Genomic DNA, 20497 nt, shown 5'->3' on the forward strand with positions numbered 1-20497 from the left:
CCAGATGCTGTTTTCCTATCTACTTGTATAAGGGTGAATACTTTTCAAGGAGTGGCATCATATGGCTTCTAGCCCATAGAGGCCCAATTGAGGTGAAGAGCATCTCTTAAAGATACCATAGCACTTAAAATATTTCTCACTGAGGCACTGGGTTTGAGTTGCCATGGTTACTTGGTAAATAACTGCGTGTGTTTTCCACCTGATTGAAATTACCTACAGTTTCAGGGTCCCTGTTTCATTTGCAGCCGTGTTCTCCACAATACCCAGCACAGGATGGAGCACATTGTAGAGATGGGCAGGCCTTTCAGAAAGGACTCCATATGAAGTGGTCAGTCAGAGGGCTGACTGAAATCTAGGCATTCCGACCCTCAGATAGCTGTGATAGTACCTCCTGCGTGATCAGAGCAGAAAAACTTAGTGGTTTGAACCTCCCCATCAGTTGGACAAGACACCCAGCAGTGAGTGCTATCAGGCCCTTTCCTGGGAAGATGGGAGGCTGGGAAAAAGTTGAGGTGATACAACCATGGCCAACAGCAGAGCAGTCATGAAGCTGCCTTTTAGCTGCTGCTCTGAGAGGTAGTTGAGCCCTTCCAGACCTTTACAGCAAAGAGGCTCCAGTTGTTGCTCCCCCCACCTGGTCTCCAGACCTTATTGCAGGAGGCTTAAAAAATGAGCAAACCTAGATCCCCTAGAGGTCACAGATATCATTAGTTCTTAAGCAGTTTATTCTCCCCCTTCGACTCTAGCCCCCACTGAGAAATAGTCTAGCCTGATATTGCCATTTGTTATAAAAATAGAAATGGGCTTGGAGAAAGCCATTTCCCCCTGCCCCATCTTATTCTTATCCAGGCAAATGAGAGTGTCTTATTATAACCTTGGGCTTCTCAAAATACTAGTCTCTTGGAGCTAAGACCCCTCCCACCCTATCCCTTCTAAGGGCCTTGTATGTGCAGGTAACTTCTGCCTAAATGCCCAGTTGGTGAGGGGACACTAATGTGTATTCAATGTGTCATCCACCAGGATGTGGTCTCCACTTGTCCTATCCTAGCTTCCTCTGGACTTATTCACTCCATTCCAGGTTTTGTTGCTCATTAGAGGCAGGCTGCTGGTAGTGCTTGGCAGGAGCCTGAGCTGAGCTGGGATGGTAAGTCTAGACAGTGCTGCTGCCTATCAAAAGGGCAGAGGGCAGATGTTGGCAACTTTTCTTGGAATGGCTTATACATTTTCCCCTTTCCTACTTTCCATGCTCTCTCCTCTTGGTTCTTGGATGCTTGTTTTCTGTCTTTAAACAGAGGTTTAGGGCCTTGCCAGTGGTGATCTATTCTAATCACATGGATTGTTACCACTTCCTTACTGCCTGCCACAGTAGAGTCAGAAAGTGAGAGGGTGATGTTTGGAGCCAGTGGGCATATGGTAGGATGGCTGGAAAGCCACAGTAGAATTGTTACACTGATGCTATTCATATGTTGGGACCTTCTGAGCAGCAGCCTGCTCTTTCTCACTTCCATGGCTTTCTGAAGTGGTTTGGAGCTGACTTTGTGTACCCTAATTGTGTTTGTTCCTGTGGCAAAGACAGTTGGGAGTAACTGGTTGTGTTAGTATCTCCTGCAGTAAAGACTTCAGTTAGGCCTCATTCGACAAGACTGGTGTCAGTGAGGAGAGTGGGAGGGGGGCTCCCCCTCGGTTATCAAGGTTAAAATGCAAGCAGGGACAGAGATCAAACATGTGGCTAATTATCCTTTTAACACTTGGAGATTCTGAGCTCTCCCCTGTATTACAGAGGGAATTAACAGATTAACTGCTGCCAGAGTGAGTGAGTCTGGCCCCTGATTTCATCTGTGTATTGGTGTCTCTTCCTCTGAGGCTGCAGATTGGATTGCTGCCTCCTGTTTGTCACCGATTCCTCTCAAGTCTGGATGAAGTGGCTATCAGGGAGAACCACTCTCAAGGAGTATGTGCAGGCAGCAGTTTGGGGTGTATATGTAGCTTCTGCCAAATAGTAGCTCCAGCCACCACCAAGGTGGCTCCTTTCACTGAGCTGTAGCCAGAAGGAAGTTAGCCAGGCTGAGAAAGTGAGGGGAAAAGGGTGTTAGTGTTGGGAGCCAGATTTACTTTTTAGCCATAGGGAAAAAGAATTTGTGAAAATAAACTCTTAACGCAGATTAAGTGCTTATTGTGTGCCATACACTGTCCTATATAAAAGCAATTCATTCAATGAAAATAGATTATTTGTAAGTGTCCTGTATTCTCTTAGAAGGAGGAACGTAGAGGAGGTAAGGATAGAACCAAAGGTTGGTGATTCAGGAAGATAACTTTTAAATTTGTATTTTTATTATCTTAATTGGTGATTGTACTCCTGTTATGCATACATTAGACAGAGACTGAGTTAATTAAATATGAGTTCTTGTTACTATGGCCTCACATTATCAGTAGCCAACTGACTAAAGGTAGAGAGCCTGCAGCTCCAACTGGAACTGCCCACCTTGGAGTAACTGGTGCTGGGGAAGTAATATGATGCAGAATTTACATAGTTGATCCCTATAGTACAACCTTTAGAGTACTTACCCATACACCAGGCACTGGTAAATGCTCCAGGTACACTATTTTATTTATTTAAAATATTTTTTTTATTATTATTTTTTTAAAATATATTTTATTGATTTTTTTTTTTACAGAGAGGAAGGGAGAGAGATAGTTAGAAACATCGATGAGAGAGAAACATCGATCAGCTGCCTCCTGCACACTCCCCACCGGGGATGTGCCCGCAACTAAGGTACATGCCCTTGACCGGAATCGAACCTGGGACCCTTCAATCCGCAGGCCGAAGCTCTATCCACTGAGCCAAACCGGTTTCGGCTAAAATGTTTTTATTGATTTCAGAAAGGAAAGGAGAGGGAGAGAGAGAAACATCAGTGATGAGAGAGAATCATTGATTGGCTGCCTCCTGCACGCCCCCTACTGGGAATGGAGCCAGAAACCCTGGCATGTGCCCTGACCAGGAATCGAACCCTGACCTCCTGGTTCATAGATCGATGCTCAACCACTGAGCCATGCCCACTGGGCCAGGTGCACTATTTGAATTAGCCTTACAACTACCCTTTGACAGAGGCACTATTACCACCCGTGGTCTTGGGTGAGGAAAAGGAGCTCAGTGATGTGATCAGGATGTACACTAGTGAGGTAGGAGAGAGTAGCCCTTGACCCCCAGCATATACTGATGGGAGTTTCATTTGCCTCTCCTCAGATTGCTTCTCGGAGGAGTGTCGCTCTGTGATCCAGGAGCAAGCCGCAGCCCTGGGTTTGGCCATGTTTTCTCTCTTGGTGCGGCGCTGCACCCACTTACTTAAGGAGTCTGCCAAAGGTAAGCAGATGAGGGGCTGGGCCCCCTGGCTGGTTGGCTTTCCAGCTGCCTGGGTCCTGTCCCAACAAACTCAGAATGCCACGCTGCTTTCTCAGTGTTTTCACCCTCTGTCCATTCTTTTACTTTCCAACACCCCATCTACCTTTTGCCCACCTAACTAGTCCCACCTCCTTTTCCAACCTGATTACCTTTATGGCCCTCTTTTCTCCTTGTAAAACTATTCCCTCCTTTTTTTCTCCTTCAGTAGTTAGGATTTATACTGTACCTCTAAGCTGCTGCGTGTTCCTGTCACTTTAAAAACACACAGAAAAGTGAATTTCCCTTTTTGTTCATAATTGATGTTTGGTTTTCCCCCTTTATATGTCTTTCTTTGTCTGGTGGGTACTATAAAGGTTGTGGACCAGCCATATTGGGAGACCCACTGGACCAGAGCAGGGACTTTTTTTAAATTTTTTATTTAATATATTTTATTGATTTCAGAGAGGATGGGAGAGGGAGAGAGAGATAGAAACATCAATGATGAGAGAGAACCATTGATTGGCTATCTTCTGCATGCCCCGTACTGGGGATCCAGCCTGCAACCTAGGCATGTGCCCTTGACCAGAATGGAACTCGGGACCCTTCAGTCCACAGGCTGACGCTCTAGCCATTGAGCCAAACCAGCTAGGGCATCAGGGACTTTTTTTTTTTTAATATGTTTTTATTGATTTGAGAGAGAGAGGAAGGGATAGAGAGATAGAAACATCAATGAGAGATAAACATCAATCAGCTGTCTCCTGCATGCCCTCTACTGGGGATCGAGTCTGCAGTGCCCCAACCCAGACCTCTTGGTTCATGGGTCGATGCTCCACCACTGAGCCACACTGGACAGGCAGCAGGGACTATTTTTATCCCTTGGGTTGTGCAGTGTCCTGTATCCTTTAAGGCTGCCCTTAGAATTCCAAGCCTGATTGCTGAGGTGTAAGGCAGGGCTGAAGGTTGTACCTTTCTCTCAGCTCCTGGATCAGTATTTGTGAATAGTTTGGCCCCTCTGTCATCCTCCTGCCCCATTAGCTTTGTGACTGTGTCCAGCCTCTGAGGCTGCCTTTTATTTTATTATTTTTTTGTTTGAGGGATGGTGGAGGTAACTTTTAATTTGGAAACAATTACAAATTTATAGAAAAGTTGCAAGAATTACACAAAGAACTCTTACCCTTCACCCAGATTCTCCAGTTGTTAGCATTCGACCACATTTGCTATAAGTTCTCTCTCTTCCCATACACACGCATGTACTTAGGCTTATTTTTCTTCTGAACCTTTTGATTCTAAGTTGCAGACATGGTAGCCCTTTACCCCCAAATACTTGATTGTGTACTTCCTAATAACAAGGACATTCTCTTACATGACAGTACAGTTATCAAAATCAGGAAACCAACAGTGATATAGTACTATTATTGAATCTACAGACCTTATGCAGTTTGTACCAATTGTTCTAAAAATGTGTGTGTGTGTGTGTGTGTGTGTGTGTGTGTTTCTGGCCTAGGATCCACTTCAGCATCACACTTTGCATTTAGATGTCATATCTCTTTAGTCTCCTTCAATCTGGAATGGTTTCTCAATTTTTCTATGTGCTTTATGACCTTGACATTTTAAACTGTACAGGCCGTTTATTTTTTAGAATGTCCCACAATTTGGGTTTCTCTGATATTTCCTCATGATTAAATTCAGGTTATGCAGTTTTGGCAGGAACTCTGGTACCATCTCAGTACTGTGTTGAAGGAAAGCTGAAACTGGGTGAGCGGCCAGAATAGCAACTTCAACCAGGCCACAGGTGGAATAGAAACAGCTGTCTGCAGGGGCAAACCCAGTGCACTAGTTCTCTCTTTGTCCTCCCTTTCAGAATCCTCTTAGGTGCTGATACTTGTCCTTCGCTCCTGGGCCCAGATGTCCTGTGGACTTGGTCTCCCTTCCCTAAGAGCTTGCTGCAGCCCCAGCACCCCAGGCGTCACTCGGGGGCCACAGCAGACATAGGCCCAGTTCTCCCCTTTGCCTCTGCAGCTCAGCCATCCTCTCCTGAGGATGAGGATGACCAAGATGACATCAAGGTTTCTTCCTTCGTTCCGGACCTGAAGGAACTGCTCCCCAGTGTGAAAGTCTGGTCAGACTGGATGCTCGGCTACCCAGACACCTGGAATCCTCCACCCACATCCCTGGATCTGCCCTCACAGTGAGTCAGCCTGCTCATTCCTTCAGCACTGCTGGCCTTGGCCCACCTGTGTTCCCACAGCTCCCCTCCCAGTTCTCTTCTTTGTTTCCTCCCACCCACAGCCCCTTGTTCTCTCTTCCCTCCTCATTTGAACTTCGGTTTTTCCCTTCCTTGAACATCTTCCTTGTCTCCTGATGTTTTAGGTTATTTTTGCCTATGCTCTGGTCTGTTCCTCTTCCTCCTCCTCAGTCTCTCTCTTTCTCTCACTCCATAGCTTGCTCTGTTTTGTTCTTTTTCCCTACTCTTGCTCTCTCATTCACTTCATATTGTTCATGCTCACTGTTTCTGCAGCCACCTCTTGGGTGTCAGTGTGTGCGTGAGAGACTTTCTCTCTCTCTCTCCCTTTTACTTTATCTCTATGCATCTTTCAGGCTATCTCTCACTGCTTTTTGTGCTCTGGTGCACTCTGTCTGCTTGCTTCCTCTCACGACATTGTAGTGTATGGGGAGGGATGAGTGCATGTACCTCTTTATTTCACTTGCTTCTTTCCCTTTCTCATCAGCATACCCCACCCCCAACTCCCTGTCTGTGTTTCAGTGTGGAGTAGATGTTTATGCCTGGGTATATCTATGTAGATTTTTTGTGTGTGTTTATAGGACTTTTCTTCCTTTTTTTAAAAAAAATTATGGTAAAAAATGTATATATAACGATAAACTTAATAAAAATATATGTAACAAATTTGCCATCTTAATCATTTTTAAGTGTACAATTCAGTGGCATTTTACATTCACATTGTTGTGCAACCACATATGGCTATTTCTTTTGTCTGTATCTCCGTGTGTGTTGTATCTCTCTGTGTGCCTGTCTGGGTCTGGTTGTCTCTATGTGTCTGAATGTCTATCTATATTTAAGTGTGAGGGTCTGTGTGTTTCTGTCTCTGGAGATCTATTCTAAGGGTCTTTCAGTGTACCTGTCCATGCCTGTCTGTGTATGTGTCCATGTGCTGTGTTCATACCTGTGTCTGTATCTCAGTCTATCCTTGGGTGCATGTGTCCCCAGGGGTCTGTTTCAGTGTGTGTCTGTGTCCATATCCATGTCTGTCTGATTTTGGGTCCATGTCAGTCCGTGTCTGCTTTGATCCTGTCCATGTTTCTTTGTGTGACTGTGTCCTGTGCATGCCTAAATGTCTGTATACAAGACTACCTATACTGTGTTCGTGTTTATTTATGACTGTGTCTCTCTGTTGGAGGGAGGAGTTCTGTGTATGTGGGTTTGCCTGTGTCTACCTGCCTCTACCTGCTTCACCTGTGTCTCTTCGCCTGCCTCTGTCTGCCTGCCTGCTTGCTTCTGTCTCTCCCTCCTGCCTGTTTCTGTCTGTCTTGGCTTGTCCCTGCCTGCTTGCCTCTGTCTCTTTGTCTGCCTCTGCTGTTTTTGTGTCTATATCAGGGGTTAGCAAACTACGTCCCATGAGCTAAGAATGATTTACATTTTTTTCATGGTTGAAAAATATTTAAAAAAATATTTCATGAGTTGTGAAAATGATATGAAAGTCAGATTTCAGTGTCCATAAAGTCGTATTGGAACACAGCCAGACTTATTTGTTTGCACTTTGTCTATGGCTGCTTTCATACTGCACCAGCAGAGACCTTATGGTCTGAAAAGCCTAAAATATTTACTATCTAGCTTGTTTCAGAAAAAGTTTGCTGACTCCTGATCTATATCCATGTTTCCATGTGTCCCATTCTTCTCTGTATTAGTGTCACAGTCTGTGTATATTCGTGTTTGCACAATATTGTCTTAATGTATCTGCATGCAGGTGCCTATCTCTGGTCAACTGTTGATTGTCCATCTCTCTTCCTCCTTCCTTTCTCTTTCTCTCCTCCTCCTCCTCCTCCTCCTCCTCCTCCTCCTCCTCCTCCTCCTCCTCCTCCTTTCTCTTTTTCTTCCTCTCTCTCTCTCTTTCTCAGTTTCTCGGTCTCTGTCTTTGCCTCTCTATCTAACTCTTTGTTCCTTCCCTCTCCTTTCCACTCTTTGTGTTGTGGCCTCTGGCAGGAGTAGTGCACTCAGAGCTCCTTCTGGCTCTCTGTTGGGTGTGTATGTGTGTGTTTGGTAACAAGCATCCATACCCAACATCTCATCATTCTCCATGCTCCTCTGAGGGGGAAAATACTGGAGGATACAGTGTGAAGACCTAGGCTCCTACAGACAGCATTTCTAGGGAGTGGGGTGCTTCTCTGGTCTGGGGCCATCCATGTGAGTCTCTACTCGTAGGTGACCCACAGAGGGAATGCTGCAGCAGAGATTTCTAGCCAGCAGTTACTGATCTTTCTATGAGCACTGTGTAGTCTACCCCACCCCCCCACCCCGCTTTCCTTCCTCAAATTCCTTTCTTGTTCTTCACCCCAAGATGCACCCTGGACTGTTTGGCCCTCTTTCCCTACCTCTCCCCTGTCTCCCCCAACTCTAACTCTGTAACTGAGTGAGTGATACTCACAGCATCAGACAGTCCTCTACATCCTTTCTGTAAACCCTCCTAGGTTTTCAAAATGCACTCTAGGCTGGGGCCTCAGGAGCCAGGGTTAAGCCCTGAGCTGGGCAGCTGGGGCCACACAAAGGAACTGACGGATCTGCTAGCTAGGGGTCAGCTGTTTCCCAGCCATGTTCCCCAAAGAGTTAACATGTACAGCCTCAAACTTCTCAGGCTATTAATCTATAATGCCGACTAGGTAATTTGCAATTTTAGAAAGAAAATGACAAAGGCTCAGCTCTCCCAAGTATCTGAAGCCACTGCTTCTGAGCATGCGCAGGGTCACAGAATGTTCCTCCCTTCCTTTCGTGGGGTGGAGGGTGGGGAGGCAGACTCTGTTTCTGGAGCCTGGGTCTTCCCTGGGTCACCTCACCTCACACCCACAAGTCCCTTAGATATGGTCCATCCCACCCCTATTTACCCATATCCTGGGCCATCGGGCCTGTTAACTCTCTTCTGCGGCTGTCTCCTTTCATCCCTCCTCTTTTGTTTGGCTGAGGAAATGGAAAGCTCACACAGGAAGTGCTGGGCCTCATTTGCTTGAGGTGCTGAGTCTGTTTTTTCTTTGGATGCTGCAGCAAATGGCCCGTTGCCGGCTTATGCAAGCTGCTGCCCATCTTTGGGCAAGGGCTCAATCAGCAGCTGGGCACGTGGTCCTGAGCTACAGCCATCCCCAGCTGGGCTTCACCTCCTGGGCCACAGAGAGGCAGAGAGGGTTGGGATACTTGACAGATTTGCTTAGTTTTTTTTTTAGATTTTTTCACAGGGGGAGCAGATCTGACCAAATAATATATTGAATCTGATTGCCCAGTAAACAAGTTCCTATAGTTGTGGGCATCACTTACTCTCTGATGAATCCTCTAGGCTAGAGAAGTCAGTATGGTAGAGAATAGAGTTCTCTTCTGCACTCTCTGGAGGGTCAGCAGCTGGTTGTCTCTGGAATGTAAGTTTAAGCATAAAGGAGGGGCATTGTTGTCCTGGTGCCTGACCACAAGCCATGATGGTTTGAGGGTTGGTGCCACTGCTGGACAGAGCAGACCTGGCCTGACCACCACTGAGAGTAGCCCTACCTCATAGCCTTCAGATCCAAGCACTGAAGAAGTGGTATATAAATTTATCTTCTTCCTTTCCAGTTTCTCATATGGCTGCCTAACACTTACTGAGTAAATATGGTTGAGAGATTGGCAAGGTATGGTAGCTCTCTGGGTTTCAAAGTTGTGTCTTATGCCTCCTGATCTTTCATTTTGTGGAGCCTTTTCTTTAAGGCCATAAGGAATGATATACTCCAGATAGTTGTGTAGATGTCAGAATAGTAACTCCTCTGACATTCTTAAGGTCCTTGTGTGATCTTCATTTTGGAGGGTTTAGAAATGCTCTCAAGAGAGTAGGAAGGAAAGGGTTTCCACTTAACACCTCTGCTTTGCATGCTTTTATTGGTCTTTGCCTGAATTGTTCTCTACGAAGACAAATTCCTCGTTGATAAGGTGGCCAGATAGCCTACATTTTAGTTTACTTCTCCTCCAGAATCCCCCACACCCAAATTGTCTCTCTTACACACTTGAACCCTTATTTAATCTTGTTCCCTGTCTTTCCTTATACAATTAGAGAATCATTTTGAGGTGTCCTCCACATTTCTAGGGATATTCCAAAGCTTATTAGTCTCCTTAGTTCTCTCCTTTTGTCCATATTCCTCTTCTTTCTGGTCATATCTACTTTTCCTAGTCAGTAGCCACTTAGGCACATGTGGAACACTTAGGGTGATAAGGGCAGGATTTCAAGGCCATTTGTGCCTTCCCACACAGTGGCACTTAAGCATTTGTGTGCTGGATCAGCATGTAAGTAGGTTGACTTCCCATTTGTACCTGTTGTAATAAGATGGCTTTATATCTCAGGAGGTTTTGGTACAGAGGATTATAGCAGGGTGTGGAAAGTTGCCTTGGGCCACTGTAAGAGAGTGTCAACTGCTTTGGTCTATTTAGAACAGACCACAGTGTTTGGAGGGGCCATCTACTTATGGGGTGGTGATGAGGGGGGCACATTTCTGTTCCAAGCCTCTTACTAGAAGGGAAAGGCAGCTACTCTCAACCTTAACAAGTGAGCATGAGTGAAGTTGTGAATGTCAGGTGATAGAGAGGAACAGAGCAACAGGCTTCCACAAGCCTAAGCATAGTGACCTCTTGCATCCCAGGACCTTTGGCAAGGCTAGGGCAGTGGGACAGCCTACCTCATTTCAGAGTCTCTGCTGAAGCCAAATCTTCCCTCATCTTGATCTCTAGTTCTCAGTAAGTGAAAGAGTCAGGGGACTTTGAGAACATCCAAACCTAGCCCAGCTGTGGCAGTTGGTTTATTGCTTTCAGCTGGTACTTGAACCCAGGTCCTGGTCTTGGAGGCTTTCCCAGGTTTAATCCCCAGAGCTTTCTCTGCAGCTGTATGACACTGCGCTGACCCCGAATGAGGATAGGAAAATAGAACCAGTGCCAAGCCAGAGTCTCTTTTTCATTTGGAGTCTGGCTGTCTGCCCATGACCAGGGTTACATAATGGGAAACATAGCTGGGGCTCTGGAGAGCCCGCGTTTCACCAGGCTGCCCAGACCTTAGCATTCTGATGCTATATATCTTCCTAATTGTAGCTCGGATGCATTTATCACACTGTTGGATTGGAGTACTGTTAAAAAAAAAAAAAAAGCTCCAGAAATTCCTGGACTTGCTGCTTTTCCGTGGCTTGTCTTGAATAGTCTACAGAGCATGCTGGAAAAGGCTTATAGGAAGCCCTCTGAGGTGCTGTCACATAGGGAGATATAGGGATATATAGGGAGTATGCAGTAAGCTAATTTCCTCAGGGAGCCAACATGTGTTGACCCTGTAGAATGAGATAGAAATTCTTGAGTTAAGAAAGAGCTAGCTCACTCACCCTCATAGGGCAGCTCTGAAATAAGAACTAATCCCAAATCTAATCGGCACCCCTTCAAGGACGCTTAATACGTCTTCCCAGAAGGGCATTTTAGGAGGTCACTAAGTAATAGTCCATCAGCACTTCCCTGAAGGAAGTGGTGGTGACTGTGGGAAGCCCCTTTGCTACCCTGGCTCCCCACCCAGTCTCCCTGGCTCCGGGTTAGGGCGTCAGCACTACAGCCTGGCACCAGGGGGTTCCTCTTCCTCCAAGTGCTGAGTGTGGGCACATGTGATCTCTCCCACGGCAGGAGCCTCGATCCCCTCCCCACTCCTCCCACAGGACTCCTTGTGAGAGGAAGGGGTGTTGGCCTAAGGCTCCAGTCTGACCCCAACAGGGTACAGCAGCTGACCCCAGGGAGAGTACTTTCCAGCTCTGGGTTGAGGTTATTTGGGTCCAGTGTGTGCTAAACTAAGAAGACGTGTTGGAGTGGTTACAGCTAAAATTTAGAGAGGCAGGAACCGTGAGAATCCGCACCAGGGAGGCCGCCGAGGGCTCCACTCATGCCGTGGAGATGTTGAGGTCCCTTGGGAGCTGCTCTTTCCCAAACACACAGTGCTGATGGGTTTAACACACCATAGTGATGTGACAGAAGCTATACATATGAATGTAGCTTGGGAGAACTGAAATCAAATAAGGCACTGACCTAGATAGAGGTTGAAGGAGGCATAGTAGAGGTACTTGAGAAATCCTGGAATGAGGTTACTGTGACCTGTTTGCCATCGGGCTCCAGCTGCACTTCTTAGGACATGGAGAAGTTTATGTTCTTGGAGGAGTGTGGGGTGTCTGAACTTCAGAATTTGACTTGCCATATTGGGCAAAATTAATTTAAGTTGGGCACTCTCCCAAGGGCCCAGGTTGACTTATTGGATTCAGGTTCACTTTGCTATTAGTTGCTCATCTCCTGCAGTTTTCTCCATTTGGGCCAAAAGTCCTCCAGGGCTACAATGGTCTTATGTTGGCCATTGAACCCTATGTGGAGAGCTGTGGGCTAGAGCAGTGGTGGCCAACCGGTGGTTGGCGGACCACTGGTGGTCCATGAGGTCCGAAAGGTTGCTGACCGCTGGGCTAGAGTATAATGCTCCATAGGCAAACAGGTTTTTAAAAGACCATATTGCATATCTTTTTAAAAAATATATATTTTTATTGATTCAGAGAGGAAGAGAGAGGGAGAGAGAGATAGAAACATCAATAATGAGAGAGAATCATTGATTGGCTGCCTCCTGCACACCCCCTACTGGGGATCGAGCCCACAACCAGGCATATGCCCTTGACCAGAATCGAACCTGGGACCTTTCAGTCCACAGGCCGACATTGTACCCGTTGAGCCAAACCAGCTAGGGCATATTGCATATCTTAAGAGCATTTCTCTTGCTATGGCCTTTTGTCTTTCCCCTTTGTGTCTATATCCATGGGCTTTCTCTTTTTCGGCGTCCTTGTGCCTAGCTTCCATGCCATCTTGTCTATATTTCCAGAGCTCCTCACCCCAGGAACCAAAAGACCCAACTCATTTGCCATCTGTACTACTTCTCTGATCTTCCATAGCTCCGAAACACAATGCAGGGCTTCTTCTCACTCAACTCTTTCCGGGTTTGTTCTGCAGCTGTGGAGTTTGAATGTTAGTGTTTAAACAAGCTGGTATTACACAGGAAATGGCCACCTCCACAGGCCCCTGCAGGCTTGTAACATGGGGTCATTGTACTTGATATTAATCACCAGTCAGCCTGTTCCCCCAGTAAAAAAAAAAAAAAAAGAAGGGGTGTGTGAGGGCTCAGTCTTCCTTAGACTTGCCAGAGGATGGCCTGAGCCTTGGTTAGGCCTTAGTACTCCACTCTCCACACTGTCTGCCCCCCTCAGTCACGCCCTGTATGGAGCTTGCAGAAAAGGTCCCACCTGACCTCTTCCCTATAAAGCTGGCAGAGCTGCCTTTTGTTCTGAGTTCTAGGAAGGAGATAGATTGTTGTGGTATAACTTCCCTCACATATCTCATGCCTTCATCTTTCAGAGCATGTTGTAGTCGAATAACATCTTACATGAGAAAACGCCAAAATTGTAGAAACACAGAAATTCGCTGGTCCACCTGAGACTAGGGCTTCTCAGTTCCTTGGACTGAAGCTACTTTTCTTATGTTGTTTGCAAAACTAACTCCAGCCCGAAGGGTTAATCTGATTCCCCAAGTCAATATCCCCCAAACAACCAGCCAAGAGTGTGTGTTGGTTCATTTCTGTGAAATGTGTTTCCCCAGTCACCTGGGCTGGCCTGGGCTGCATTGTATCGGCCAGCAGCTGCACTGCACTCAAACTGACAGCTACATTAAACCTTGGAATTCTGAGGCAATAAAAAGTAAATTAACTCTTATTTTTTTCCTTTCCTGGTGGAGTAAGTGAATGCATGTCTGTGGAGAAGTGAGTGAGCCTTGGTCCTGAGTGCATACCTCTAACTAGCCACTGCTGGTCTGTCCCAAGCTAGGATCTGGTGTCCAGCCAGGGGTCTGCTTTCCTGGTGTGTGGTGTGTTCTGTGGGGTTGGGCCACTGGGTCACCCTACAACTGCTGATCCCTGCTCACTAATCACATCACAGCTGCTGGGAGGCTCCCTTGCCACCATTCTGAGAGCCATAAACGGACTCATTGGACTCAGTTTCATACTCTCTGTCTGCTTTGTGTCTGCTAGGTGAAGAATGCACCCTAGCTTTAGTGGGATTTTGTGGGCTCTGGGAGCTTCCCCAAAATATGAATGGGGACCAGAACAAGCCAGAGGGACTTGCCTGAGCCCATAGCACTCTAGAGGGTTCATTTAGAACCAAAGTTGGTTTGCAATTGACTGGAAAACCTTTTGATGTGTCATTTCCAAAGCATTTCTAAAAGATTGGGAGCTGTTTAAAGCTCCTCAGAGCCACCAGAATTTTACTTTGGGCTACTCAGCCCAGGCCAACCTTGAATCCTTAGACTCCAAGGGCTGCTGTGGGGTGAAGGTTGGAAGGCTCTCCTAACTGGGATAAGGAACTAGAGCAGGAAAAAGCTAAGCTTTTCCCCTTCTACTCAGGAAACCTTGTGTTCACCCACGGAACTGACCTCTCAGCCCGGAGGCCTGATTGGGGTAAGCTGAGGTGATGATATTCCCCAGGTTCCAGGAATTACCTCATCCTTTTGCAAATATCTTAACTTTGGGGTTTAGGCATCTCACCTCTTCCTTTGAGTGTTAGTTTCCTAACACTCCCCTCTTCCCTGCCCTCTGTGGAGAGTCACCATATGGCCCATGGGTGCCTAGTTAGTTGTGTTCTTGTCTGTGGTGCCACTTTATATTTCTGAGTTGGGGACTCAGGACACACCCTATGTCTTCTGGCACCAGCTGCTGTCTTACACATCAACACTGTGGTAGGAGCTCTCATCCACTTCATTTTTGCAGGGAGTCCTAAGATTTTGGCACAAGGTGGGTGGGTGGTAATGGGCAGAGGGCAGATGTGGGCAGGGGTCCCTTGTGGTGGCCAGCAATCTCTGGGAGGAGTCAGTTTTGGTTTATCTGAGCCGTAGGGGACCGGGGAGCATGGTAATGAGAACCACATGGTATCACATATTTCTTCTCTTGGATCCAAGATGGTAGGGGTAAGAGGATAAGAGAGGGATGTGGGGCCTCCCACTGTGGCAGCCATGGGTAATTTTCTGCTGCCTCTCCCTGGCTGGGGATGCTGCTGCCCACACCTCCCACCCCCAACTACATCCTGAAGCAGCCTTGACCTGCATAGCACCAACCAAGGCCCCCAAGCCAAGAATTCAGCTGGGAGACTTTTCACCTTCTTCCTTCTCACTGTCGTCTTTCCTGTTTATTTTCCAAATTGCTGCTCTGCAGCCGAGCAGTGCCTGTTGGCCAGAGCTCTCCAGCGCTGTGGGATCAGACTCAGGCAGTGGGCTCAAGTGGCCAGCAGGGCACTGGGGGAGGAAGCAGGGAGCTGGAAGAGCCTCCCTGTGCGTCTCCCATGGGCAGCGCTAACCTCGGAGGCGGCCCTGAGCAGCCCTATCACATCCGGTGCTTGTCTCTGCAGCCGGGACTGGAGGATAAACTATCAGAGCTGTGGGGCAGTGTATCATTCCTCTTATTATTTTCTTCTCTGCAGATGGGGTCGTGGAAAGTTCAGTTCCTTTTAACCCTCGAAGTTCTGTTTATTCTACAGCTGGTAGCCTGAATGCGCGTTTCCCATTACATCACAAAGGGGCTCAGGCAGATCTCTGCACAGAAACGTGTTGCAACTGTTTATTTTTTTCCATATTTAAACATTTCTGACAGCCAAACCCAGCTGAGCCAAAAGATGGAGCTTTGTGAATGAGTCTGGTTGTTGGTGTCTGTGCAGAGAGAGGCTTTAAAAAACCCTTGTCCCTCCGGTGATTCTTCCCAAACATGTTCTTTTTCCTGGGCAAAGCCTGTGAAGCGAGTTACTTCTGCTGTACACGTGTGTTGATTATGTGCCGTTGTGTGATTAATGGGGCTGTGTTCCGCCTGGTTCCCAGGACACTCTTGAAAACAAGATGTTTCATTTCATTGCCTTTTCCTAGTGCAGTGATTACAGTAAATAAACCAGTGCAGGCTCCTTCCACCTGGATCCAGTCAGGGAGTCCCCACACCTCTACTCCACTTTCTCTTCCAGCATCACCTTCAATAGCATGTCCCTTGAATGCCCTCCTTTCTGCCATCCCCCCAAGTTCCTAGCCTCCAGGAGCAACAAATTGCTTAGGTCTGAAGCCCCTCCTTAGCAGATTTGGCTCATGCGCAGTAACTCGTCTGGGAAGATTCCAGGATGTATCTCATTCATATACCTCTCTTTGCTTCTTGCCTCTTGTCACTCCACCTCTTGAACCAAATTCTAAAGCTTTTTCTTTGTAATTCTTTTATGGGTCTCACTCCTTTTGGAGTACAATTTAGCATCCATAGGGTACTTGCCTCTTCCAGGCCCCCTGGTTAGGTTGTCCTCTGGGGAAGAAACCTAAGTCTGTGGACTTGGCTGACCCTGGATCTGGCCATTTTGACTATTTGAGCTTGTCTTGGGCTTGTCAAAAGAAAGTTGTAAGGATCCTTAGCTCCCATCAAAAGAGGAATTTGAACCACACGAGATTTTTGGCAGTTGATGGTGACAGAGAATTGAACCTTTTTATAATTCTGCCCTGGAGTTTGAACAGGGGAGAACCAGATTTTGCATTTTCAAGATTTATTCTCAGGTTCAACCAGGACCTGATGATATGCAATTAGGATGACCATCCATTCCAGTCTGCCCAGGACTGAGGTGTTCCTGGGAATGTGGGGCTTCAAATGCTAACACTAGGATAGTTCCAGGCAAACCATAATGTTGATTACCCTATGTCTAATTTTCTACAATCGAGAGAAAGGAGAGGGAATAGGATGGCCAAGATAGTGCTGATACGGTTCAGCTGCTGAAATGAATGGGAAGCTTGGCAGGCCAGGAATGAGGTTTTTGTTGGATGTGTATTTAATTGTTTTTCTGCTTATATATAGGAAGAGATTTCTAAAGCATTATAAGAAGGGAAAAAGTCCACAAACACATGACTTCCCTGGTGTGACTAGCCCCTCTGGCTGTGCAAGAGGAGGGAAGATTGGCGCTCTGTAGCTGTCTGCATGGCATATACTTGGCTGGACAGGAGTTGGGGAATTCTGGGAGCTGCCTCAGGCACTGGGTGTCCAGAGTGTTTGAGTAAGTGTCTTAGGCACACTGTCTGGAAAGGTGACAGGACCTGCATTAGGCAACTGATTCTCTAAATTCTTCTCTCTCTCTGGTTAGGATTAAAAACTCCCCCTAATCAATTTTAACTTTACACGGATGGACACACATTCACCAGATTGCTGCCAAGGGTGCAATTTTGTATCCTAGTTTTTTGGGTAAGATTTTCTGGCGGGTGCCAGCCATAGACAACATTTGCCATAGGTACTTCCCTATTCACAAGTGCTTAGAATACTTGAACTGGTCCCTCTTTAGAGCTGCTCTTCTTTTCTTACCTTATTTCTCACAGGGTTGCTGTGGATGTGTGGTCGATGCTGGCTGATTTCTGTAACATATTGACTGCGGTGAATCAGTCTGAGGTGCCACTGTACAAGGACCCGGACGATGACCTCACCCTTCTTATTCTGGAAGAGGATCGGCTTCTCTCGGGCTTTGTCCCCTTGCTGGCTGCCCCTCAGGATCCCTGCTACGTGGAGAAAACCTCGGATAAGGTCAGCCCCAGGCCAAACATCACTCCCCATTCACCCTTCCTCTTAATTCTCCAGACTTTTTTATTCTTGGGAAGTTTTCTGTGCAAACGGAACATGATTAAGTCATTGAGAAGGGTGTTAAGGGAAAATATCGACCTTTTAGCCGCTGACATCCAGCTCTGTGTCCTGAAAAAAAAAAGCCCTCTCGACTTCCTTTGGTGTGTGTGTGTGCTTGCTGGCATGTTGTATATACGATCATTTCCTCACTTGTTTAAATAGTCCAGCTTGTGTTGGCAGTGCTCTCACTCAACTCCAAATGGTTTGCATCATGCTTAAAGCACCCTCCTTCCTCCCCCCTTCCTCCTTCCCCCCAGCCACAAAACTCTGCACTAGGAAAACAGCCAGGGCTTTTTCCCTTTTCTAAGGAGGGGAGTGATAAATAGGTGACTAGAGAGAAGCAGACACCATGTGTTAACTTACAAAAAAAACTTTTAGGAATATGAAGCATTCCCCGTTCGTTGCCTGGTTTCTATTTTTCTTCCTCTGAGGACTGATTTAACCTGAACTTTTTTCTTGTCTGTCTGTTTATAGAAAACAAAGTCCATTGCTGTTGCCCTGGTGGGGACTGTGGAACTTAGGCTCTGTTTAACAGTTGTGTCTTTGGCCAGGTGCAGAGAGTAAGGCAGTACATCTTGCTTTACATTCCCATGTAATAGTTGCTAGACTGGCGAAGTAGCACCCACAGACCCTAGGAGCAGAGTCTCCTGTGCTGTGCAGGAGAACCCTATGACTGAGCTCTCTGTGGAGTTGTTAGCATTGTTTCCTGGGAGAGAGGCCTTTGGGGAAGAGTCCACAAATGGCTCCTCAGAAAGAAGTCTTTTGACTTAGATGAAGTATGTATAGAGATGTGGGTAGATTTTTTTTTAAGACAGTAAAAACTAAATTCCAGACAAATATATTTTATATTGAATATAAATTACAAATATAAGATATTACAAATATAAGATATTTTATATTGAATATAAAAAATTTTATACTTGTTCTTAGTAAAAAAAAACACAGTATAAGTTCCTTGTAGACAAGTAAAAAGAACATTTATCTACAACCCCTCTACCCAGAGGTTACATCACTGTTATTTTTGCTGATCATACATAATCATATTTGACTAATAATATACACATACACTTTTTTAAAAATAAAACTGGGGGGTCATATTATACATACTATTTGTAATCTTTTTTTTTTTACTTAATATTTTTAATGTATTTTTATATGTAATCATTTATATAATCCCTTAATATTCTTTTATATTCCAATTACTTCTTTAACCCATTTTTGCTTCATTGAACCAAAGTATTGTTTCCAATTTGTGCACTATCAATAGTGAAGTAATTCCTTATAGCAGAATTTTTTATATATATTCCCTTTGGTTAAATTTCTGTAAGTAGATAAAAGTTCTAGACATTGGCATACCAAAAGTCCATATTCTTTGGATGCATTTAATAGCTAGTAGATTTTGGGAATGTGAAAGTAAAAGAAATATTTATTTTATGCTTTTCCAATGAAAAGTTGGAATGAAATCTTGCTCTTCTAGATTCAGAAGGGAATAAGAATAGGGAGTTGTAGTACGTGAGACTGAGGACAGCTAACACAATGTTTACACTTTGTAAAAGATGTTCAGTTAGAAGAGAAAATGGAAAACCCTGGCTTGAGTCAGGGGATCCTGGTACTATTCTTATGTGATCACAAGGTGGTCTTGACTTCAAGGACGCTTTTGAGGGTTAGCTCTTGGATTAGCTATATTTTAGTGCAGAACAAGAAGGAGTCCTAACCAGCATCAGACTTCCTAAGCCCTATGTTCTCATCAGCTCTCCCCGTGTTAGTATATGATACATGTATATAAGATAGTATATAATATGATATGATATGATATATTTGTGATAGAATACAGTTGTGATAAGTATATGATCTAACCAGAGAAGAACATAGAGCCAGCTGTTCATGCCCTCTGCCTGTAGTAGTGATTACCAGCGGTTGTCACTCATTGAGACTAAGGTAGATCTCTGCTTTAGGGATTGTGAAATAGGCATGTCAAATATAACATCTCCAAATCCAGACTCCTGAATTTTTCTTCCCCAAACCTGATCTTTCTTTAGTCTTTCCATGTTGGTAAATGGCAACTTCGACTTTTGAGTTGCTCATAAGAAAATTCTTGGGGTTATTCTTGGTTCCTCTCTCTTTCTCACACCTCCATAACTAATCCGTCAGCAATTCATGTCTCTTCACTTTCAAAATAAATGCAGATACAGCTCGTTCTTACCACTACTACACTCTAGTTAATTCATCAAAATGCCTTCTAACTGGTTTCTCTAGTTCATCCCTCCTCTTACTCCCCAGTCAGTTTTCAGCTCAGCAACTGGAATGATCTTTTTGAAACATGAATAAGATCATGTCACGTCTCTTAAAACCTTCTGATGGCTGTTCCTCTCACTTAGAATAAAAGCCAAAGTTTTAACGGCAGCCTACAATGCCCTCAATGATTTGACACTACCTACACCCTCTTAACTATCTGACCTCAGCTCCTGCTCCGCATACCCAACATACTCTAGTCACATTTGCATCCTTGCTGTTCCTCAAAGATGCCTAAGAATCTTTGCACTTGCTTTCCTCTTAACCTGGGACAAACACTCTGTCCCCAGATAGCTGTGTGGCTCTCTCACTCCCTTTTAAATGCCACCTTGTTAGAGAGGTCTTCCCTAGTTACTCCATATAAGATGTTACCCACCTTTCTTTTTCTTTTATTCTGCTTTATTCTTCATGGCTGGGAAAAAATAACATCTCTTGAATATCTAGTGTGTATCAGCCCCTGGCCTAGGTATTTCATTAAGTCCTCACAATAAGCCTACCAAATAAGTGCTAGTACCTTCATTTTTTTTTATTTTTTTTTAAGAGGTGACTGAAGCTCAAGAGAAGAGTGGAGAATGATGAACTCATGGATTAGCTCCATGCCTCTCCTGGAAGATTAGTATAGATGTGTCAGAGAGAGTCCTTAGGAACTTGACCTTTTAGAAATCTGAAAATGGTAGACATTTTCTCCAGCTTCTTGTGTTCACTCCCAAGAAATGTAAAATATCTCAAGGACTCTTCAGTAACAGCAACATGAGCAATGTCATTGGGGTCAAAATTAATCACAAGTTTGGTCTGGCCTTGATGCTCATTTAACAGATAATTACTGAAAATGCCTACATTACACTGTCTTACACATACAAAATGAAAG

At 45.4% G+C, this 20497-nt stretch overlaps 1 protein-coding gene across 12 annotated transcripts in view; it reads left to right on the top strand.

Annotated features, from left to right (window-relative positions):
* SMG6 (SMG6, nonsense mediated mRNA decay factor) overlaps positions 1 to 20497 on the top strand; it is a 213585-nt gene that overhangs the window by 91898 nt on the left and 101190 nt on the right. For 11 of the 12 annotated variants that reach the window (XR_002831739.1, XM_023762803.1, XM_023762791.1 and 8 more), the window contains 3 exons: positions 3245 to 3361; positions 5399 to 5567; positions 17040 to 17241. Coding sequence is in view for 11 of the 12 variants with exons in the window: in XM_023762803.1 (XP_023618571.1) it covers positions 3245 to 3361; positions 5399 to 5567; positions 17040 to 17241 (488 nt within the window). In the remaining variant the exon portion in view is untranslated. Of the gene's footprint in view, positions 1 to 3244; positions 3362 to 5398; positions 5568 to 17039; positions 17242 to 20497 lie in introns of those variants that run through there. The other variant, XM_023762801.1, reaches the window with a different exon arrangement.

The sequence above is a fragment of the Myotis lucifugus genome, unplaced genomic scaffold (genome assembly GCF_000147115.1).
Source record: "Myotis lucifugus unplaced genomic scaffold, Myoluc2.0 scaffold_262, whole genome shotgun sequence".
Classification (NCBI taxonomy): domain Eukaryota; kingdom Metazoa; phylum Chordata; class Mammalia; order Chiroptera; family Vespertilionidae; genus Myotis; species Myotis lucifugus.